At 39.8% G+C, this 24,440-nt stretch overlaps 1 protein-coding gene across 2 annotated transcripts in view; it reads left to right on the top strand.

Moving 5' to 3' along the window:
* Positions 1-24,440, top strand: part of RAB8B (RAB8B, member RAS oncogene family) — a 76,886-nt gene that overhangs the window by 30,650 nt on the left and 21,796 nt on the right. For both annotated transcript variants that reach the window (XR_010120704.1, XM_055278231.2), the window contains exon 2: positions 23,151-23,211. Coding sequence is in view for 1 of the 2 variants with exons in the window: in XM_055278231.2 (XP_055134206.1) it covers positions 23,151-23,211 (61 nt within the window). In the remaining variant the exon portion in view is untranslated. The remainder of the gene's footprint in view (positions 1-23,150; positions 23,212-24,440) is intronic.

Here is a 24,440-nt window from a genome sequence, read left to right as displayed (position 1 = left end):
CCCTAAACCTGTCTAAATTAACATGTGATTAGAATTGAGACAATGGTAGCAGAACCTTTCATTCTATTTCATTTCTCTAGAAGAGACTGCATTGTTGCCTTTTCTTCATTCTAAAATGAAGACATCTACTTTATGTATGCTTAGTACTGTTTTGTCATTTGTACTTTTCTTAATAATTTAAGAAAATTATTCTAGAATGTTCTTTAGGCCAGCGTTTTTAATATGGATTGCAACCCTTTATTGGGTCATGAAGTCAATTTATTGTGTACAGACCAACTTTTTTTTTTAATGGAAGGAAAGACGGTAGGACAAGAACATGAGAATAGAAGAGAGAGTACAGTGTCCACTGCACATATAAGAGTAAGGAGGAGTAAGAGTCAAGTGCTATTTTTTGAAACTTTCAGTGGTTTCATATTTTATTTTTTTGTGTGTTTCACTTTTTTGTTTTATCACTTAAAGTTACCCAAATATGTAACTTAATTTGCCAGCCATTAAGATGCATTCCAGTAGGATCAATCTAGACATATGTAAACCTGATTGTATTCCAAAGTAATTGATCAGTGTCAAGAAGTGTTTATTGAGTGCCTGTTACTTGCTTGGCAAACAGGAGGGAGGTTCCAAATGAAGTGCTGTAAGTAAAAGATGAGGCTCCTGCTTTTTTTTAAAAGGGTTTATCTTTCATTTATCCCTTTAAACATTTATCAGGCACTTACTCAATCAGCCATATACAGTGCTAGATCCTCTGTTCAAGTATAATTAGGAAGGTAAAACTTACATGAAACAACAAAAATGATTAAATGCCACATGCATAATGATATGCATTCTAAATTCTGTAGGAGTTTAGGGTAGAGAGTGAGCAGAGTTGGCTGGGAAAACTGGAGGACAGAGGAGGTAGAGTTTCTGAATCTTGAGGCACTTTCAGGATTCAGATGGAAAGGATGGAGAATGTTCCAGACAATGGGGAGATCTTGAAAAATGCTTAGAGGCAGGGAATACCACAGAGCATGAAAGAGGCATTTCTGAGGTTGTATGCTGAGGAATTGTGAAAAATAATGTTGGATATGTTGGTTGGGGCCATTTATTTTAAGATGGGTAATTGTAGAGTTACATAAGCTAAAAAGGTATCCAGTATCCTGTGGTGCATACAGTCTACTTTGGGAGAAGGGAGGGATTATAAATAACTAATGAAGCTATACTGTATGTATTATGATGGAAGCTAGTACTGTGCTGGAAGTATTATAAGCAAAAAGCTTGAATGGCCATGTCAGTGGTTACCTTTGAGCTATATAAGTTCTGCTCTGGCTTAGGGCTTGGCAACATCGCTGACTCAGTGACAAACTTCCTTTTTGGAAGTCCTGACTCCTCACTTGCCAGCATATGACACTCCCAGTTCGCCAGGTCATCCTGTCCCGAACTGCCCAGTTAATTGTGAAGCTATAAGACGGTACTGCCCAGGGCTCATCTCCACCGCTAGCTGGGGATCCCACCACATTGCTAGACAGGTTCCTGAATGGACTTCTCCTTCAGGACCAGGGCATGGTTGGGGGTCTGTACATGTGCTTGCCTTCTACCCTGGGCTCACAAATAGTGGAAATGTCTTCAAAGCAATTATTAAAAGTAGTTATTGCTATGATTTCACTTTTGATTCTCCATTTATTTCACTTCTGTCTGCTTATTTATTTACCTACTTGATGTTTGTGGAGGTATGTATCAGTCAGCTTTTGCACTTATACAACCCCAAAATCTCAGTTGCTTGTAACAGTCACATATTTGATTATTGCAGCTGAGGATTAACTGTAGCCCTTGGTCAGTTTTCTCTAAGATTCATTCTTCCCTCTTTCGCCACCCAGGCTCCTAGGTCAGCTAGCTTCAGACTGGGCTCAGCCGATTAGAGAAACTGGCAGGAAATAATGCAAGAGGAGAAAGGGAGAAACCAAGATATTTCTCTTTTTCCCCTTCTTGCCTTGAGTGGCTTCTCTAGCAGAGACTGTTACTCTCTGGCTTTAGCTCTCACTGGACAGGACCACCATGGTTCTTGTCCAGTGACCCTATGTCTTCAGTTCCCATAACACCATCTCCTCCTTTTGTCTCTCCGGCTAAGGGGTGGTAGTGGCTTCCTGCTGTTGTTAAACCTTTTACCATCCCCAATATGGTTTGCAGCAATTTAATGGCTTATATAGCCAGTTCCCTCTATTAAATTCCTTCTGTTGTAAATACAGTCAGGCACCAGATAACAACATTTTGGTGAATGATGGATCACGTATACGATGGTTGTCCCATAAGTTGATGATGATGATGATGATTCTTATTATTATTTGAGACGAAATCTCACTCTGTTGCCCAGGCTGGAGTGCAGTGGCACAATCTTGGCTCACTGCAACCTCCGCTTTCTGGGCGCAAGCAGTTCTCCTGCCTCAGCCTCCCGAGTAACTGGGACTACAGGCATATGCCACGACAGCCGACTAATTTTTTTTGTATTTTTAGTAGAGATGGGGTTTCACCATGTTGGTCAGGCTGGTCTCGAACTCCTGACCTCAAGTGATCCTCCCGCCTTGGCCTCCCAAAGTGCTGGGATTACACGTGTGAGCCACCATGCCCGGCCCACATAAGATTATAATGGAGCCAAAACATTTCTGTTGCCTAGTGACGTCATAACTATTGTAACGTTGTACTACAGTTACCTTATTTTTTAAATATAATTTTGGTGTATCTTAGGTGCATAGTGTTTATAGAGTCTACAGTAGTGTACAGTAATGTCCTAGGCCTTCACATTCACTCACCACTCACTCATTGATTCCTTCAGAGAAACTTCCAGTCCTGTAAGCTCCTTTCATGGTAAGTACCCTATATAGATATACCGTTTTTATTTTACTTTTTTTTTTTTTGAGACGGAGTCTTGCTCTGTCACCCAGGCTGGTATGCAGTGGCGTGATCTTGGCTCACTGCAACCTCCACCTCCCGGGTTCAAGCGATTCTCCTGCCTCAGCCTCCCAAGTAGCTGGTATTACAGGTGCCTGCCACCATGCCCAGCTAATTTTTGTATTTTTAGTAGAGATGGGGTTTCACTATATTGGCCAGGCTGGTCTCGAACTCCTGACCTCAGGTGATCCACTTGCCTTGGCTTCCCAAAGTGCTGGGATTACAGGCATGAGCCACTGGGCCCAGCCACCATTTTTTATCTTTTATACCATGTTTTTACTGTACTTTTTCTATGTTTAGATATGTTTAAGTACACAAATACTTACCATTGTGTTACAGTTGCCTACAGTATTTGGTACAGTAGCATACTATATAGGTTTGTAGCCTAGGAGCAATAAACAGGCTATGCTACGTAGACTAGGTGTGTAGTACACACTATGATGTTTGCACAAAGACGAAACCACCTAACACTGCATTTCCCAGACGTCTGGTTGTTAAGTGACACATGACCATACGTGAAGACACGTGCCTGTACTTGTACTGGTTGTTAAGTGACACGTGACTGTACTTGGTTGTTAAGTGACACACGACTGTATTTGATTTCTTTTTTCTGACTAGACCCTGACTGATACACTGTTCCAAAAAAGGAGTTTTTCTTTTGTCTTTATATTGTTTTCTTCTATAGTGCGGCCTCACATAGAGGAATAAAAACAACCCGTTTTATTATCCCACAAAATGTCTCCTAATGAAGCAGTGTGATGTAGTGGACAGAGTATTGGATTTGGAATCACTGTCACTTATAGCACTGTGGTGCTGGGTAAGTCACTCATTCTGTCCGTGTGGAGGTACTTATGATTCCCGTTATACCTACATCTTCAGGGTTGTCTGTGATGATCAAAACAAGGAAATGCTTATAAAACTATCAAGCTTTATTCAAGTGATGCAGGGAGCCTCAATGATGTTGTAGAACAGTCTGCCAGCTGGCCATATTTTATTTTATTTATTTTTATCATTTGTAGTTGTTTCCAACATAGTTTCTTTCTCATTATAAACTCAGAATTGGAAGATGCAACTATAATTAGATAGAGAAAAGTTATAGAAAATACTCATCCCATGTTGGAAGATATTTATATATATTCAAAAGGTATTCTTCAAATGGCCAAGTACATTTGACCACTGATAATACCCCAGGTATCCATACTTTTTTAATTCTTCCTTGCCTTACTGTAGAACCAAGATCATGTTTCCTGGAGCAGCGTGAGTGTCACAGTCCCTGTCACATAGGCTAACATGGGATGGATTTCAATCATATGAGTGGAAAATTACCTATTGTCCCATCTCCTTAACATCTCTTATTTTGAACCTCACCTTGGGAGATAGCTTCATTCTGATTCAAAACAGACCTACATAGATGGGGTCTTCTCTAGTTTGCCAGGATGATCAGATCTATTCCAGATTAATCTAGAAATAAGGATTTCATAATAAAATGGCTATGCTAAGCATACTCGAGGCTCAAAGAACTAATTCGTAATATTCAGGTCCACCAAGAATGGACCAATTTTCCTTTTGTGATCGCGACATAATCTGGAGTTAGGTTCAGCTTTAAGGGATGTATTGGAAACAGATTCCTCCCAAGTCCTCCATAATCTGAGCTAGTACCTCCTCCAGGGTGGACTCTAAAGGGTGATTCTCCTGTTAGTGTCACTTGAGACACAGAATTCTCATCCTTAGCCCAACGAGGGGAGATCACATATCAGAGATGGGCAGACATGGGTTGAAACCCCAGCTCTGCCACTTTCTTGTTGTTTTGTACAAGTTACTTAACCTCTTAGAGCTGCAGGTTCTTTATCAGTGAAATGAGGGTTAGGGATGGATATTTCCTATAGTTCTACCTGGCACATAGTAGGTACACAATAAATATAATATCGTCTTTAACGTAATATCATCATGCTTATCAGACAAAGGACTTTGGAGTCAGGATTCAAGACTGCAGCTGCACTACTGAAGTTTGCTGAGCCCCCTTAGCCTTTGTTAATGTAACTTAACCGTGATGGAGTTTTTAGTATTACCATTCCTTATAAATATGTTTGACAATTTTTATTTTTAGCTAGTCATCAAAGCTCTTACAAGTCAGAATTTCACACTTGACCAGGACTATAGTTTATATACTGGAGTGCTAGGAGAGAATGCAAAAGTGATGGTATATTGAGTACTTTTAATTTTTATTGCTGTCATGTATTTTAAGCCGAATTTGTTTCTGAACAACATGAAAAGTTACTATTAACATTTTTGCCATTTGTGAGAGACAAATGCTGCTTGCTTACCCTCAGCCTTTTGGGTGATAAATATATACTTGCTTCTGGAAATGACAAAATTAAAGCAGTTTCATATCTTAGGAAATCATGGTTTTGTTAGTTCATCATCTGTTGTTAGTTCCTGCTCCTGAAGAGCGAACCTTAGAATATTGTCTTTAGCAAAGACACCAGTATGGAGTAGGATTTTCACATTATGAAATTTTAATGACTATTAGCCTAGGAGCTCCTTGAGACTCATAACTTTTCATTGTTGTATTCCTCAGTGCCTAGCGTAGTGTCAGGCTCATGGAGGTGCCCACTAATTCTTTTTCTTTTTTCTTGTTTAGCTCATTGGCAAGAATAATTCAATATTTTTTTCCTTCTCTGTTTTATTTTTTTCTTTCTGAGAGAGGGTCTTGCTCTGTCACCCAGGATGGAGTGCAGTGGCGTGATCATAGCTCACTGCAGCCTCGATCTCCTGGGCTCAAGCGATCATCCCACCTCAGCCCCGTCAGTAGCTGCGACTACAGGTGCTTGCCACCATGCCTGGCTCATTTTTGTATTTTTTGTAGAGACGGGATTTTGCCATGTTCCCAGGCTGGTCTTGAACTCCTGGGCTCAAGTGATCCTCTCGCCTACACCTCCCAAAGTGCTGAGATTACAGGTGTGAGCCACTGTGCCCAGCCACTAATTCTTTGTCAAATTAAATCTTGAAATTTGCCCTTTCCTTAGTCAATTTGATTTTTGCTAAATTTGACTTCATTTGACTAAGGTCCCCCATAAACCTTATTGTATCTATCATGTGTGGTTGAGCACTCTTTAGCCATATCTGTTACATAGCTAAAATGAAGCAGCCTCTGTCAGTTTTCTGTTCTACAATTCGATAAATGGATTATACTCACACGTAGGATAAGGAATTGGTTGTAAATCAGATAAGGGGCCAAATCTCCCACTTTTCTGACTTCAGTATCATAATCTCCAAATATGGACGTCAGCCTTCAACTTTGAGTCCTGCAAAGGTATATTAGCTATGCAAAATAGATTAAATGTCACTTTTTCAGAAGGCACACTTTTTTCTGCTTTCTTCTCTCACCCTCAGAAATTCATGCCAAGATCTGCCGTCTATGGTTGTGATCTGTTCCTAAAATGGCCAGTGACATTTTCCTTCACACTTCTCATTCTGCTGTTAGACCATTTGAGGTTAAAAATACATAGTCATTGTGTTTTCACATTTCTTAACTTCTTTGTGTTACAGGAAAGGAGTTCTGATCCAGACCCCAAGAGAGGGTTCTTGGATCTGATGCAAGAAAGAATTCAGGGCGAGTCTGCAGTGCAAAGTGAAAGCAAGTTTATTAAGAAAGTAAATGAGTAAAAGAATGGCTACTCCATAGACAGAGCAGCCCGAGGGCAGCTGGTTGCCCATTTTTATGTTTTTTTTTTATGATATGCTAAACAAGGGGTGAATTATTCTTGCCTCCCCTTTTTAGGCCGTATAGGGTAACTTCTTGACGTTGCCATGACATTTGTAAACTGTCATGGTGCTGGTGGGAGTGTAGCAGCGAGGATGACCAGAGGCCACTCTTGTGGCCATTTTGGTTTTGGTGGCTTTGGGCTGGTTCCTTTAGGGCAACCTGTTTTATCAGCAAGGTCTTTATGACCTTTATTTTGTGCTGACCTCCTGTCTCATCCTGTGACTTAGAATGCCTTAGCCATCTGGGAATGCAGCCCAGTGGGTTTCAGCCTCATTTTACCCAGCTGCTGTTTAAGATGGAGTTGCTCTGGTTCACACGCCTCTGATATTTGCATCCACTGTTGTATGTATTTCCTGACCTAATGACAATGAGGACCAAACTGAGAACACCAAAACTGTGACCACCAGATACGGAAATCCTGCCCCAGGCTTGCCTGAGGACATCTTTGAAATAACACTGTGTCTGTAAAGTTATCTGTGAGTGAATAGTTCTGTTTTTGTTTTTCACGTTAGTAACTTAGGGTTACTGTTAGGGTGCTGCAAAAGTACTTTTGGATCAGTCAGAAACTGGGTAAATGAAGTTAACATTGTAAAATACTAACTTTTCAATTGCAGAGGTAAATTTACAACTTGACGTTCAATTTTGTTTTATTTAGTTTTGGTTGTTTTCCTCAACTGTTTATGTATGGAAACATTCTGGCTCTGTCCACCCAGGAACCCAGAATTCTTCACCCTCTGAACCCCTGGATTTGTTTTTAAAATAATCTGTACATACCTGCTGTTTGTTTTGTTCTTAACTTCATTGTATTATGGGGCTTTATAAACAGAAAGATGAGTTAAAAATATAACAAATCAAATTGTTCACCAAGGCTGCTTTTGCCCTTTGTCTGTGTGGAAATTCACCATGATCCTCAGCTGAGCAGCTTTTAAAATCCAGTGAGCACCCTCTTTTCTTTTCCTTTCTTTTTTTTCTTTTCTTTTCTTTTCTTTTCTTTTCCTTTCTTTTCTTTTCTTTTTTCTTTTCTCTTTGCCTTTCCTTTCCTTTCCTTTCTTTTCTTTTCTTCCTTTTCTTTCTCTTTCATAGGGTCTCACTTTGTCACCCACGCTGGAGTGTAGTCACCCAGGCTGGAGACACAAACATGGCTCAGTGCAGCCTCGACCTCCTAGGCTCAAGCGATTCTCCCACCTTAGCCTCCTAAGTAGTTGGGACTACAGGCACACACCACCACACCCAGCTAATTGTTTTTTTTTTTTTTGTAGAGGTGGGGTCTCCTATGTTGCCCAAGCTGGTCTCAAACTCCTGGGCTCAAGCGATCCTCCTGCCTTGGTCTCCCAAAGTGCTGGGATTATAGGTGTGAGCTACCGAACCCTGCCCCAGTAAGCTCACTTTATTAAAACTTGTACTGTTGCCCTCTCCTGTTTTACAGCTGATTAGATTAATTTAATATGGCTAATAAATTATGATATGGCAAACTCAGAATTATCTGTGTTAATTAGGGACAGGGATAGCCTGGAAAAATGAATCCTGCAAATGATGCCTTTCCTCCTGGATTTGTTTCTGCAGATGGTCATAAAACACAGCATGTGAAAGCAAGTTCACATCTTGATCCCTTTCTTTGTCTCCCACATGCTGTCTTGCAGGTGACAAGGAATAAACCGGAACTGCAGTATTAGAGAAAGAGGAACAAATTTGTCTGGGCTCTTTGGTGGATAATGATTGCAGTTCCCACTTCACACTAGCTCTTTCAGATGGAGTGTGTGAATTAGTTGTTTGGTGCCCTTTTCTGTGGTTTTTTTTCCCATAGAAACAACATTATATTAAATGCCAAGATTTTGCAAGGGCAGCCCCTAAAAGCTTCTTTAATTCAGAATTTGAAGTATACTTACAGTGAGTACTATTTTCACTATTGTATGTATAATATTTTCTTCAAAAATTATTAATGCAAAAATAATATGAGTAAGTGAAAACTTTAGTTTGTAATTTTGAAAATCATCTCACATTAATATACTTAGCCTAACATAGCTACCTAATTGTTTTACATGTTGCTTTTCATATGTACATGTATTTTCTACATGGTTGCAGACAGTGCATTTTATATTTTGCCATGTTTATAACATGATAACATAAATATTTTTGAGATCTCTATATAACCTTGGTAACAATCAAGGATCACTTCTAATAGCTTCAAACTATTCCTTCATGGTAAATAAGACACAAAGCCTTCAGTGGCTACCCCAGCATTGGGAAATAAGGGGTGGGGGAGAGGAGGAAAGCTATTTTCCAGGAAGTATTTCTATGCATGCCTAAGAGAAGGCATATCTTTTGGTTGCTCACTCCCAGGTATTCTGCTATCGAAATAAAGGTCACTGCCCTTCAGGGCTCAAGGTTAGGCTAGAGATTTCCAAATGAGTCTTCAGTATCTTACGTGTCAGTCATTTGGGGTGACTGCCTGATAATGACCTGTTTAAAAAGCATTTTGTAACTTTGAAAAATATGCCTGAGGAAGATAGGTGCTCACAGACATTCAGTGATCCTTAATGTATTTCTCCAGTATTTGAAAAGAAGGCATGGTGGCTCACGCTTGTAATCCCAGCACTTTGGGAGACCAAGGCGGGCAGATTGCCTGAGATCAGGACTTCAAGCCATTCTGGCCAACATGGTGAAACCATGTCTTTACTAAAAATCCAAAAATTAGCCGGGCGTGGTGGCACGTGCCTGTAATTCCAGCTACTCAGGAGGCTGAGGCACAAGAATCTCTTGAACCCTGGGGGCAGAGGTTGCAGTGAGCCGAGATCACACCAGGGCACTCCAGCCTAGGTGACAGAGCAAGACTGTCTCAAAAAAAAAAAAAAAAAAAAAGAAGAAGCCAAACCAAGGAAGTAATAGAGGACAGAATCCTTTGGCACCCTATAAAGTTAGAAGAGTGTCTTTATTTTAAGGTGAATGGCTACGTATATAGATAAGTGTAATTGGCCATGAAGGTTGTAGAGTGTTGTCACCTTCAAACTTTTGTATCATATGCCATTTGTGCCAAAATGTTGATTTTTTTACTCATCCTCTTACCTGCATTACTCTGTTGGTTGTAACTTTACTCATCAGCAATAGCTTATTATAATTATCCTTCCATCACACCGGCTACAGTGAGCTGTAAGTGCTGCTTAATTTTCGTACACTTTTGTGGCATTGATGTTGGTTTTGATCAAGAAAAGGCTCTTGTTAACTAGATTCAGAACACTGGAAGTTTGCAGTTAAGTTTGTTTATTTTATAATCTCTTATCACTTTTGTTGTTGTTGTTGTTGTTGTTGTTGTTGCTGAGACAGAGTCTTGCTTTTGTCGCCCAAGCTGGAGTGCAATGGCTTGATCTCGGCTCACTGCAACCTCCGCCTCCTGGGTTCAAGGAATTCTCCTGCCTCAGCCTCCCTAGTAGCTGGGATTACAGGCGCCCACCACCACACCTGGCTAATTTTTGTATTTTTAGTAGAGACAGGGTTTTGCCATGTTGGCCAGGCTGGTTTCGAACTCCTGACCTCAGGTGATCTGCCAGCCCGGACCTCCCAAAGTGCTGGGATTACAGGCGTGAGCCATCACGCCCGGCCTCTTATCACTTTTTATTTAGAGAAAAGTCAGTGGGATAAGAGGATGAGAGAAGGAAGAGGCAGGCCTGCAGGAGAGAGTATGATTTTACTGTTTATTATTATTATTATTTTAGAGACAGGGCCTTGCTCTGTTTCCCAGGTGGGAGTGCAGTGGCACAATCAAAGCTCACTGTAACCTTGAACTCCTAGGCTCAAATGATCCTCCTGCCTCTGTCTCCCGAGTAGCTAGGACTACAACATGTGCCACCATGCCCAGCTAATTTTTAATTTAATTTAATTTAATTTGTAGAGATGGGCTCTCACTATGTTGCCCAGGCTGGGCGAGTATGACTTTAGATTTTTCTCTACTGCCTCTAGTAATTTGGTAAAGACCCTTCCTCCTCCCCTCTCTGCTAAAATGTTTATTTGTATTAATTGGGTGGGAAAATTACCAAATTTTACAGTTCATACCAATATAAGCTGAAATATTTCTGAACAAAGTGACTTGGGAATTTTCCTGGAAAGTAAAAATATACATATAGCTAAAATTTGTTTTAACCCTGGTTATTATCTGATATATTACATGGATAACATTCTTTTTAATTTTTTCTTTTTAAGAATTCATTCTAAAAGGGAAAAGATATCATTTGTTTTTAGTTAGTTGTACTATGTAGTGTTATTACTTAGTTCTATTAGTTTATTTTTTTAGTTTTCATTTACCTCTAAATGAATGGAAAATATGATACATGGTCAATACTTGGAAAGTGCCAAATAATCAGTTTCACTGCATTTTTGGTGCAGCATCATTGGAATGTAGTTGTAATTTTTTCCAGTGATAATTCCAGTGATTTGGCAATATGGTCTTCCCATAGCAATAGCGCCTTAGTACCTAAAATCAGGGATTTGCTTCTTCTTTTTTTTTTTTTTAACTTCAGTTTTTGAATGTCTTCAGAGTATTCACCTCACCCTTAAATGAAACAGACCTGACTGAGTTGTCAGAATTCAAACAAGGAAATTCTAGGTTTAGGAAATAATAGAGATTCATACTAGAGGGGTTTTCCTGCTACAAAGGTACACTTTATTGGAAACAATGGATGGAGCAAGAGAGACGCAACCGGTTTTGTTTTGGAGCAGTTTGGTTCTTGAGATAATGATGAATTAATAGTGGGAAAAGAAATGGAAGCTCAGAGGCATTCTGAACTTTTATTCTTTAAGAAAGATTAGCTCACCAGTTAGCCCCTTTATGAAAAGAGACTTTATTGAAGGTAAAACATCTATTCACTGAGAATCTCTGAAATCCACATTTTGACATCTTGGAGCTTATTGCTACTTCTAGATTGAGTAACACTTGAAACACATTTCCTTTTCAAAGTGCAAGATTTGCAAAAGAGACTTGTCATGAAGTCTTTTGGCCTGGCTCAAATGGTGAGCTGAATGCTGGATAATCTCTGCTGGCTCCTTAATCAGATTTAAAATTCTCAATATTTCCTAATTGTTTCTGCATACTTTATCTGAGTTGTAGCTGTGTTATTATACTTTATTTGCTATTTCTGTCTTTCTTGACTTTTGGTAGTTCTAGCATTTAGAAACCTTTTATTTATGATTCAACACATAGTTATATTTTAGTAGTTATCGCTTGATATATAATTATTTATTTTGCTCATTTATTTCCCAGAGATATATTAAGGGTTAATTAGATCATTATATTTTAATCTTACAAATTAAAGCCCTTCGAGACTCAAATAGAGACATTATTTAAAACTATTCTTGGCTGGGCGCGGTGGTTCACGCTTGTAATCCCAGCACTTTGGGAGGCCGAGGCGGGCGGATCACGAGGTCAGGAGATCGAGACCAGGTGAAACCCCGTGTCTACTAAAAATACGAAAAAATTAGCTGGGCGTGGTGGCGGGCGCCTGTAGTCCCAGCTACTCGGAGAGGCTGAGGCAGGAGAATGGCATGAACCCGGGAGGCGGAGCTTGCAGTGAGCCGAGATTGCGCCACTGCACTCCAGCCTGGGCGACAGAGCGAGACTCCATCTCAAAAAAAAAAAAAAACAAAACAAAACTATTCTTAATTGTACTATTTGTATATCGGTAATGCATGTTTATGGCTCAAAGAGAAATTAGTAAATTCTTCCTAATTTCTGGAATTAGTTTATCAGTTTGTTATATTTTGTTGGTATGATTAGATCTTATGGGTACAGCTGTCATATGAAGAATGCCAAGAATTGAATTTAATTTAGTAACAAATAGAAAATTCTGAAACAGTGTAAAGCCGTTCAGCTTTTTTAGCAGGAAGTGGTAATGTGTGTCACTGTTGACTTATATATAACTGCCATTTAATTTGCCACTTCCTATTCATAGGATGGAAGAACCAAACATGTCAGAAAATTCTAGTCCATCTTCTTAGTTTATCAGGTTTTTTTTTAAGGGCAAGTTATATTTGCTGACCATTTGTCCCCCTTAAAAAAATGCCCCCTTTTCCTCTGTTGGGTTGAACAAAGCTAAAATAAACATATTTGGCTGCCAGTGATCATTTCACGCTGTTGTTAAATGTTTTCTAAACTTACTTTTATTGTGTTTTTCCTCCTAAACTTTAGACCTCCTAATTTTCAAACAAGAAAACAATTTTAATACAAATAAACAAAAATTTAAATAGTTCTAAATATATCCAGCAAAATAACTTATACTTGGTGAAAATAGCTTTATAACTTATGTGACGTATATTTATGAAAGAACAATACCTTGACCTCTTTTTTTTCAATCTAAGTAGCATTCTTTTTTTTTTTTCTTTTTTGTTGAGAACAGTCTCATGGCATGCCAGGGCTGGGGAGTGGTGGCGCAATGATCATAGCTCACTGCAGCCTTTAACTCCTGACCTCAAGCTATCCTCTCACTTCAGCCTCCCAAGTAGCTAGGACCACAGGCACATGCCACCACATCCAGATAATTTTTAATTTTTTTTTTTTTTTTTTTTAGAGATGGGGTCTCACCATGTTGCCCAGGCTGGTCTCCAACTCCTGGCCTCAAGTGATCCTCCCACCTCAGCCTCCCTAAATGCTGGGATTACAGGCATTAGCCACTGTTCCCAGCCTCAATCTAAGTAACATTCTTAATTTATTTCTACCTTTACATTTTCTCCAAGTCCTTTATTTTGAGAAAAAAAAAATTTTAAAGCTTCAGTTTATGACTCATTTTTTATTTCAGTAGTCCATTTTTCTAATTAGAGATTTCAACTAATTATCCTAAAATCAGCTACCGTAAAATTTCATTAATCTAAATTCACACCAAAAAAAGCATAAGCAAAATTTGATTGTCAAAGAAAGTTTCAAAACTGGCAAGAACTGTATCTTTATTGTTAATCAAAATCTTAAGGAGGTGAATGTAGCATTTCTTTAAAGTAGACTTCAATATTTGGGAAACTGTTTTTCTATTTCTGGAAGATCTCTGAAATGTAAATAGACAAACCACATAACCCATATTCAGATAGCCTGGGATCACACATGTTTCCAAATGTACCTTTGAAACAAAGTCCTGTTTTTTTTTTTTCCTTTTTAATTGTAAAAGCACAGTACTTAACTTCTGCTTCTTAAAGTGGGTCAAAGGGGATAGATAACCTTTGTAGAAAAATGTGCAGTGCTGTGAGTAAACCCAGCATTGAAATCTTGCATTGTTATGATTCATTGAAAGGCTGAATGACCCAGAAGTCTGAATTTTTTTTTAAGGTTCTCATGACTTCAGCCAAATTAGTCTTTTAAAAGAAATTCAGTGGGAACCAGGTATAGAAAACCTTAGTTGAAGGTCCTTGATGTTTTTCTACCCCTGATTTTTCTGGACCAGGCAGCAGACTTCCCCAGGGGACCCAAGATAGTACTCAAAGCAGGAGAGCTGTGTGTGTTCTAAGCTGCAACACCCACCAGCCAAAATGCATCAAGTCACAGCTTATGCTGAAAGTCAGGAGAACTAGCTGGCCCTAGAGAGAGAGTTCCGAAGGCCAAGAAAACTACTCTTTCCCACACTCCAGCAATGGTATTCTTTCACCCATTCACAAACCCAGGGGCAACCTCCCTATTCTCTTGAAACAGAAAAGATTATGTTATTAATATCTGTTGACTGACTAATTTAACTTTGGTGTAAAAGAGTCTTGTCAATCTGTCCCTTTCCCATGTTCAATTATATCTAATTTGTGGAATGAAAAGTGGCCCAGTACTGCTCGTTCCAAGTTCCTTTTCCCTGTTAGATCTGTTAACTATGGACTTGGGCCAGGTTGAAAGTTTCCTTCGTTCTGTTTTGCTGGCCAAGCCCTTCCCCTCAGCTGCCTCCAGCGACATCACTGGTTGCTGAGAAATATCTGGTAAGCAGTACTCTGGGTAAGTGCTTGCTCCTTACCCCTCACTGGTGCCACGTGGTGAGGTATCTGCAAGCTCTGATGCCCTGTGGGTTGCCCTGGACAATGCAGAAACCTCAAATACCACACTGCCTTCTCCTCAGAGGTGCAGGAAAGAGCCTCCTGGCCCAAACCTCCACCCCAAGGGTGGGGCAGTGGCTCTCTGCCTTCTCCCATTGAATGGAAAATCAGAACTCCTTTGTTCTTCCTGCCAGAGTGCCACTCCCAACAGTGACCCAAATGTGTATTCTTTACTTGTCCTTGATCCAAGTCAAAACTCCTTTTCCTCGAGGTGGAGAAGAAAAGTCCCCAAACCCCCTGCTTGAAATCAGAGTAGCTAGCATTCCTTGCCACCCCACTTCCTGCTCTGCCCCTCACTTTCTGAACTTGATCCAATCTGAACTTGATCCAGTATTAGTTATCTGGAAATCTGACATGTGAAGGCATGCATTCATTAATGGTAGTAGAAAAATCAACCAAAATTTCAGAGATAAAATGTACCCTAGAAGATTTAGTCAGGGAAAAAGCAGGCACTACCATACCATCCTTGTTCGGTATAAAGAAGGACTGTAAGCCATTGGTGACCAGGCATGGATGGGGTGGGCTACCAAGGGCTCACAGGACCTCTTTATACTCTTTTGAATAAGAGCGATAGAGCCTGTTTTTCCCCTGACTAAATCTTCTAAGGTACCCCTCATCTCTAAAATTTGGTTTGGTTTTTTACCGCCATTAATGAACATACCTCCGTATATGTTTTCCAGGTTACTAATATTTGCTTTTTAAAAGAATTTCAAAAACTTTTAGACCTATTAAAGTATAGCTAATATAAAACATTCTCATGTCCATGTACCCACCACTCTATTTTATTTTATATTATTTAATTTAATTAATTAATTTATTTATTTATTTATTTTTTTTGAGACGGAGTCTTGCTCTGTCGCCCAGGCTGGAGTGCAGTGGCGCAATCTCGGCTCACTGCAAGCTCCGCCTCCCGGGTTCACGCCATTCTCCTGCCTCAGCCTCTCCGAGTAGCTGGGACTACAGGCGCCCACCACCACGCCCGGCTAATTTTTTGTATTTTTTATTAGAGACAGGGTTTCACCGTGGTCTCCATCTCCTGACCTCGTGATCCGTCCGCCTCGGCCTCCCAAAGTGCTGGGATTACAAGCGTGAGCCACCGCGCCCGGCTCCCACCACTCAATTTTAGAAATAATAAATTACAGAGTCAAAGTCCCCTATGAATCCCTCCTCTTCCATTTTTCTCTAGAGGTAACATTGAGTATTATCCTTAATTTGTTAATAATCATTCCTATCCATCTTTTATACTGTAATTATACATGGAGATATATATATATATAAATATACTATATATATTTTATATATGAATGATAATACTGTTGTTTTGGCATTTTAAATATTTTTTCAGATATATACAAATTGGTTTGACTGTATATTTCTGCAACTTGTTCTTTTCACTTACCATCATCTTTTTTAGATTAATCTATGTTGATAAGCATGGCTTTCGTTCACTGCTCAAGTATTCCTTCTCTACTTGTATACCAAGGCATTCTCCAGTTGGTGGACATTTCACTTGTTGCCTGTATTCTATACTATGACCCTTAAAAAGAGGAGGTTTCCCCACCAAGATGCGGACGTTCTTGTACGTATCCCCTTGGCAAGGCCTGATCTTTAAAAGCCAAAACTTGATTTTAACCTAACCTTTTTTTATTGATCTTCTGAATCTGAGTAAACTGCTGCGTCTCTCTTCGCCTCAGTTTTCTTAGCCACACAGACAGGACTGAACTAAATGATCTCTAAGGTACTTCTCAAGTCTATAATTCTGTGATGCTCTTTCATACTTACTTCCCTGCCTCCTTATGTTATAAGCAACCATTTAGCATAAGAGTCAATTCAGGAAAGCAAAATCTATTAGAGAGAGAGAGTTTTTAAATTCAAAATGAAAATGTCTTTGAGTCATTCCCTTGGGAATGTTTTCTTACAATTTATATTTCCTATTGTATTGACTAGATAAATATTAATGAGGAAACTGGGACTATTTTAAAACCATCAAAAAATGAATGTTGAGGTATATTTGAGCAACATGGAAATACCTTTGGAATCTTGCCTCCTAAACTCAGATATTTGATTATGTTTCCAGCTGGGTGGGCTGCATGCCTCCTGGTGGGGCATGGATTGCTCATGAGTCAGGATGACTCAGGGTCATCATTTTGAACATGAATTATTAGATTATGTGCTGCCAAAAAATGATGTTCTCAAAAAGACTTTTGAAATACAAAAAGGCTTTTGAAAAAATTGCGAGTACATAGTAGATGTGTATATTTATGGGTTACATGAGATATTTTGATACAGGCATGCAATGAGTAATAATAATCACATCAGGGTAAATGGAGTATCCATTACCTCAAGCATTTTTATCCTTTGTGTTACAAACAGTCCAATTATACTTGTAGTTATTTTAAAATGTATAATTAAATTATTTTTTATTATAGTCACCCTGTTGTCCTAGCAAATACTAGGTCTTATTCTATTGTTTGTACCCATTAACCATCACCACTTTCCCCTACCCCCCACTACCCTTCCCAGCCTAACCATTCTTCTACTCTCTATCTCCATGAATTAAATCATTTTAATTTTTAGCTCCCACAAATAAATTAGAACATGAGAAGTTTGTCTTTCTGTACCTGGCTTATTTCACTTAATATAATGACCTCCAGTTCCATCTATGTTGATGCAAATGACAGGATCTCATTCTTTTTATGGCTGAATAGTACTCCATTGTTTATATGTACCACATTTTCTTTGTCCATTCATCTGTTGATGGATGCTTAGATTGCTTCCAAATCTTGGCTGTTGTGAATAGTGCTGCAATAAACATGGGAGTGCAGTTATTTCTTTGACGTACTCATTTCCTTCCTTTTGGAGCAGGATTGCTGGATCATATGATAGCTCTATATTTGATTTGGTGAGGAACCTTCAAACTGTTCTCTATAGTGGCTGTACTAATTTGCATTCCCACCCACAGTGTACAGGGGTTCCCTTTTCTCCACATCCCTGCCAGTGTTTGTCATTGCCTATCTTTTGGATAAAAGCCCTTTTAAATGGGGTGAGATGATATTTCATTGTAGTTTTTATTTGCATTTCTCTGATGATCACTGATGTTGAGCACCTTTTCATGTATCTGTTTGCCATTTGTATGTCTTCTTTTGAAAAATGTCTGCTTAGGTCTTCTGCTCATTTAAAAATCAGATTATAAGATTTTTTCCTGTAGAGCTGTTTGAGCTCCTTATATATTCTGATTATTAATAGCTTGTCAGATGGGTAGTTTGCAAATATTTTTTCCCATTCTGTGGGTTGTCTCTTCACTTTGCTCATTGTTTCCTTTGCTGTACAGAAGCTTTTTAACTTGATGTGATCCTGTTTGTTCATTTTTGCATTGGTTGACTGTGCTTGCAGGGTATTACTCTAGAAACATTTGCCCACTCCAATATCCTGGAGAGTTTCCCCAATGTTTTCTTTCAGTAGTTTCATAGTTTGAAGTCTTAGATTTAAGTCTTTAATCCATTTTGATTTGATTTTTGTATATGGCAAGAGATAGGGGTCTAGTTTCATTCTTCGGCATACAGATACCCAGTTTTCCCAGCACCATTTATTGAAGAGACTGTCCTTTCCCCCATTGTATGTACTTGGCACCTTTGTCTTTTTTTTTTTTTTTTTTTGAGACGGAGTCTCTCTCTGTCGCCCAGGCTGGAGTGCAGTGGCGCAATCTCGGCTCATTGCAAGCTCCACCTCCCGGGTTTACACCATTCTCCTGCCTCAGCCTCTCCAAGTAGCTGGGACTACAGGCGCCCGCCACCACGCCTGGCTAATTTTTTGTATTTTTTAGTAGAGACGGGGTTTCACCGTGGTCTCGATCTCCTGACCTCGTGATCCGCCCGCCTCGGCCTCTCAAAGTGCTGGGATTACAAGCGTGAGCCACCGCGCCCGGCCGGCACCTTTGTCAAAATGAGTTCACTGTAGATGTATAGATTTATCTCTGGGTTCTCTGTTCTGTTCCACTGGTATATGTGTCTATTTTTATGCTAGTACCATGCCATTTTGGTTACTATAGCTCTGTAGTATAATTTAAACAAAGGGCTTTTTGACCTGAAGGATAATGCCCTTCAAAAACTATGTTTTTTGAGATTGTATAGTCCTTTTAAATTAAAAAAAAAAAAAAGTTGCTCCCTTACTGCCAGAATGACCTCTGGTTCTTGCTGCTGTTGGTGTGATAGCCCCCTCCTTCTTTCTAGTCTCCAATCATCTGGGGCTAGGGGATAAGCCAAGTCTTTGGAGTTGTGGGCTCAAGGACTCTCCTAGCAGCTGTGGTCACAGTTCAGCACAAAGATGTTGTGGCAGCTACTTGGTCTGCTCATTGTCCCCTTTGTCTTTCTTATTTTCTAGTGCGTAGCCAAACACTACATGAAATTGCCTTCAGAGAAGTACTATAGTGTCTCATTAAATGTAGTAACATTCATGACAAGGTAGTAGTGCAGCTCTTTCATATAGATATGAATATAAAATTTGTCCTTTCATATAGCTATGAATATAAAATTTTATTAATGAGATAGGTTTGAGTATTATATAGAGGATATATAACATGTATATAATATAGAGGATAGTATGATTTTTCTCAATAGCCTTTCTATTCTATTTTTAGCAGCCTATGAATTCTAGGAGTGACCCAGCTCCAGGGATAGGCCTCGATTAATCTAAATTTAGAGAATGGATTTAGATTAATCCAATCTTGGCAATTCCCCGTGGCAGTGATTAGTTCAGGAATTCAGCCTTAGCCTGCCAGAACATGACATTCCCATGGTTATAAGTCCAGAAATGAGACGTGAAGGAAAACTCGTTGGAGGCTTTGGGGAAACGCTTTCTCACTTTTGAGAGGAAGAGGAAAATAATCTCTTTTCTTCTGGTATTGCTGTTGTAGTCAGGAACTGCTATCAGTCAAGAGTGTGAAATTGATACTCCCTGGAGGGCAGAGCCCAGGGAGGTGCAGAGAAATGAGCTGGAGCCCTAGATTGAGCCATCTCTGAACCCCATCTCACCATTGGACTTGTTGTAGATGAGTCAACAAATTACCTTAAGCTAGTTTGATTTGGGGTTTCTGCTATTTGCAGCTGAAAGCATCCTAATTATATTATCATTTTACAGCTAATTATTCTTTTAATCCCTGGAGTAGCATCAGGAAATTATCTTTGCTTTAAATTTTAACATGAATGTTAATCCACTACTGATATTATTGTCAAGCTAATTGTAATGTGTCTTCATTTTCTTATTGGAATAAGATTTCTCAGCATCCTAACTATTGTAACTATAATATATTAAGAAATTTCCAAAGTTTTTTTTTTTTTTTTTTTGAGACAGAGTCTCACTCTGTTGCCCAGGCTGGAGTGCAGTGGTGCAATCTCGGCTCACTGCAACCTCTGCCTCCTGGGTTCAAGTGATTCATTCTCCTGCCTCAGCCTCCCCGCTAGCTGGGATTACAGGCACCCACCACCACGCCCAGCTAATCTTTTTAGTAGAGTAGGGGTTTCGCCATGTTGGCCAGACTGGCCAACTCCTGACTTCAGGTGATCCACCCGCCTTGGCCTCCCAAAGTGCTGGGATTGCAGACATGAGCCACCACGCCTGGCCAAATTTCCAAAGTTTTTAAAGCCATCTTCACCCTTAGTAGTATATAATGTTTACTTAAATATGTAAGAGTACCTACCCTTTAATTTAGTTACTTTACACATGCTTCTGTGCACAACTTAACTGGCAAACAGATGATCGAGTCTTTGCATGATCTAAGAGCAATTGCAGGGCTCTATGTTAATAAAACCCAATAACACAGGATTAAATCACTGTGCAAAAACCAGGCTTTGAGGCAGAGCTGAGGAGAGAAGAGAGAGAACTACATGGGTGAAATTGCATCCTCAGAGAAGGCTGCAAAGTGAGGTGGTCATGCAGGAGTGGAGGAAAGGAGGTATGGGGCCCACTGAGAGAAGCAAAAGGCCTCATTTGGAGAAACTTTGAGGTTTGCAGTGTCAGGAGAGCGGTGCATCTGGTGGGAAAGGCTATATCACCAGGCTGAAGAAGTTGGCTCCACGGCTTCTTAAATAGTGCAGTGACATTACCACAGGGATTGTTGCAAGTTATTCTAGAAGTGACATGTAGGAGAATTAGACCAGGGAGAGATGTTGGCACAGTATCCTGGAAAGCTATTACAAATAATCCATGCATGAAGTGACAAGAGCTGTAGGGTTATAGACTCTGAATAGTCTATAGACGGGACAATCACTTGAAGCTGGGAGGCGGAGGTTCCAGTGAGCCAAGATTGCCCCACTGCACTCCAGCCTGGCAACAGAGTGAGACTCCGTCTCAAAAAAACAAAACAAAACAAAACTGGAGTTAATGTTTAAGTCAATTTAGAGGATATGTAATTTACATGTTTTCCTGAAATTTCTTGGGAACCACTTTAAGGGGTTCTGTATAGCAGAAGTCCCCAATCTTTTTGGCACCAGGGACCAGTTTCATGGAAGACAGTTTTTCCTCCGGGGACTGGAGGTGGTGGTGGTGTAGGGATGGGGGTGGTTTAGGAATGATTCAAGCACATTACATTTATTATGCACTTATATTCTATTTTTATTACATTGTAATATATAATGAAATTATTATACACTCACCAATGTAGAATCAGTGGGAGCTGTGAGCATGTTTTCCTGCAACAATGTGGTCCTATCTGGGGGTGATAGAAGACAGTGACAGATCATCAGGCATTAGATTCTCATAGGAGTGCACAACCTAGATCCCCCTATGCGCAGTTCACAATGGGGTTTGTGCACCTATGAGAATCTAATGCCACTGCTGATCTGACAGGAGGCTGAGCTTAGGCGGCAATGCAAGTAATAGGGAGCAGCTGTAAATATAGGTGAAGCTTCTCTCACTTGCCTGCCACTTACCTCCTGCTGTGCAGCCCAGTACTGGTCCGTGGCCCAGGGGTTGAGAAACCCTGCTGGACGGAATGCAAAAGAATAGAAAAATCTAAACAAAGCTGAGTAGCCAGATGATGAGGATTTAGTAAATTGCAACTAAGTTGTATTCGCTAACTGGTCTCCTCAGAAAGCTTATTGCTGATATATGATAGAGCTTGCTGACATTTGTCAAGGGCTTTGTGGTTCCTTGTCATTGAAATTGATAAATAAGTTTTGAGCTACCATAGTGGGGGGAAATATGTGAGGGAAGGGTTGAACTTTTGAAGTGCCAGAGCCCTTCAAAAGGTATAGCCCTTCGAAAGCCAAAACTTTTGGCTTCAGGTTAGAATCATCTGGGAAACTTTAAAAATTACCAGTGCCCAGGTCCCACCCTTGACTAATTAAGTCACAATCTCAGAATTTGGGGTAGGGGGCAGGCCTAATCATGAGTATTTTTTTTTAACATTTCTCAGTCATCTTAGTCCACTTTCTGCTGCTATGACAGAATACCTGAAACTGCGTAGTCTATAATGAACAGAAATTTATTTAGCTCATGGTTCTGGAGGCTGGGAACTCCAAGGGTATGGCATCAGCATCTGGTGAGGACCTTCATGCTTCATTATCTCATGCTGGAAGACTGGAAGGGGAAGTGCACTCATGCAGAAGAGAATGTAGGAGGAGCAGGACTCACTTTTATAAAAACCCACTCTCAAGATAACTAACTCACTCCTGTGATGACATTCCATTCATACAGTCTCCACATGAATCAGCAGTGAAAGGTCCCACCTCTTAGTACTTAGTATCTCTAAGGTCCCACAGTGGCAATCTAATTTCAATGTGAGTTTTGGAGGGGACTTTCAGATCATAGTACCAGGCAATTCTAGAGTACAGTCAGGCCTGAAATCCATTCTTCCTGTTTCAGCTCTAGCAAGTAATCTGTAGGGAACATTTATTAAAATGTGTATAAAATACTTGCTAACTGTTTAAAATAGATATGCAGGCTTTCCCTCCCTTACTGTCAAATAGGCAGATTTTTTTTTTCCTTAGTCAATTGCAGAATCGGAAGAAAAATGTGGAAGGAGATGGAGGAATATTCTTTAAAGAGGTCCTGTAGTCTTCTTTAGGGAAGGATTGGGGTTGAGGAGTAGGTAGGAAGCATTGTTTATATGTACTTCAGGAAGTAGGAAATATGGCATGTTCTCAATCTATCTAAATTATGTAACTTTGCAGGATGTGATCCATTTGTGTCAGAATAATGAGGCATATAATACGTTGCATTTAACACGTGTGGGAATTCTTTGCTGAGTAATTAGCATTCCTTTCTCCAGCCTGTATTCAGAGGAAACATACCATTCACACCCTCTCTGTGTTCACATTTTCCAGTGCGTTGGAGAGCTTTTTTTCAATAGAAATCTTTGTCCTCCTAATGAGACTTGGATTATATCTGAAGAAACTTAACATATCTTTCTTTGTTTTTCTGGCAGGAATTGATTTTAAAATCAGAACGATAGAACTAGATGGCAAGAAAATTAAGCTTCAGATATGGTAAGTAAACACACACACAGAGTTTCTGCTTTAATAGGGAATTGAAAGTAGGAATTAAATGTGAATTGTAATAAGTTAGAGGCATCTTGTGATAGCTAAAACATCTTTTCTTTATCGGAACCAAGGGGAAATAAGTAAGCACTGGGAATCCTTCAAAGGTATCTCCACCAAGAGTTGGGAAGGTGAGAGAGGGTACTAACTGTTGAAGCCAGAAGAGATCCGATAGCTCATCTTTCCAAAACTATAATTTTTGAGGGGAGGAAACTAAATTCTAAGGAACGCAAATTACTTCTTCATCACAGTTTGTTGTAGTTTTGAAATCTGATAAGACAGAGTAGTCACGTCTCAGGAACCCTTGGCAGGAAGTACAGATCTAGGTTCTAGCCACGATGCCTCCAAATTGAGGGCTTTGGGCCAGTTATTTCCCTTCTCAGGGTCTCACCTTTTCCTCGCTTGTAAATTGGTTGGATTGATGACATTGGAGTTCCCCTCCAGCCATGATATTTTATGATTTATTTGCATATTTCTTATTAAATAGAAAAATGAAGACTGAGAAAAAAAATCATGTCATAGTTCAGACCGCTCTGTAAGATATTTTTAAACACACTTGTTTTCTCATACATAGCACAGTACTTCTGACACCAGATTATCAGGGGGTTCCCACCACCACCACCAGGTAATTCTCCAGCAGATGCCAGTTGGGTGTCCTATACTTTTTTTTTCTTCTTTTTTTAATTTTCTTTTTCTTTCTGGGTGTCCTATAATTTAAGTGAGTTCTGATGCTGTCTACCTGGAGATAGCATCAGATCCCACAGGTTGAGGGCTGGGTCCCGCAGTGTCCCCACTTCAGCTGCCAGTCACAAGTACAGGTTAAGTATCCCTTATCCAAAATGCTTGGGAACAGAAGTGTTTCCAATTTTGGATTTTCTTGGATTTTGGAATATGTGCATATACATAATGAGATATCTTGGGGATGGGACCCAAGTCTAAACACGAAATTCATTTATGTTTCATATACAGCTGGTACACATGAAGCTAAATATAACTTTATACAATATTTTAATAATTTTTTTTTTTTTGAGATGGAGTTTCGCTCTTGTTGCCCAAGCTGGAGTGCAATGGCGTGAGCTCGGCTCACTGCACCCTCCACCTCCTGGGTTCAAGCGATTCTCCTGCCTCAGCTTCCTGAGTCGCTGGGATTACAGGCGTGCGCCACCACACCCTGCTAT

Source organism: Symphalangus syndactylus, chromosome 5, assembly GCF_028878055.3.
Source record: "Symphalangus syndactylus isolate Jambi chromosome 5, NHGRI_mSymSyn1-v2.1_pri, whole genome shotgun sequence".
In the NCBI taxonomy this organism is placed as follows: domain Eukaryota; kingdom Metazoa; phylum Chordata; class Mammalia; order Primates; family Hylobatidae; genus Symphalangus; species Symphalangus syndactylus.
This window is presented reverse-complemented; position numbering and strand designations above follow the sequence as displayed.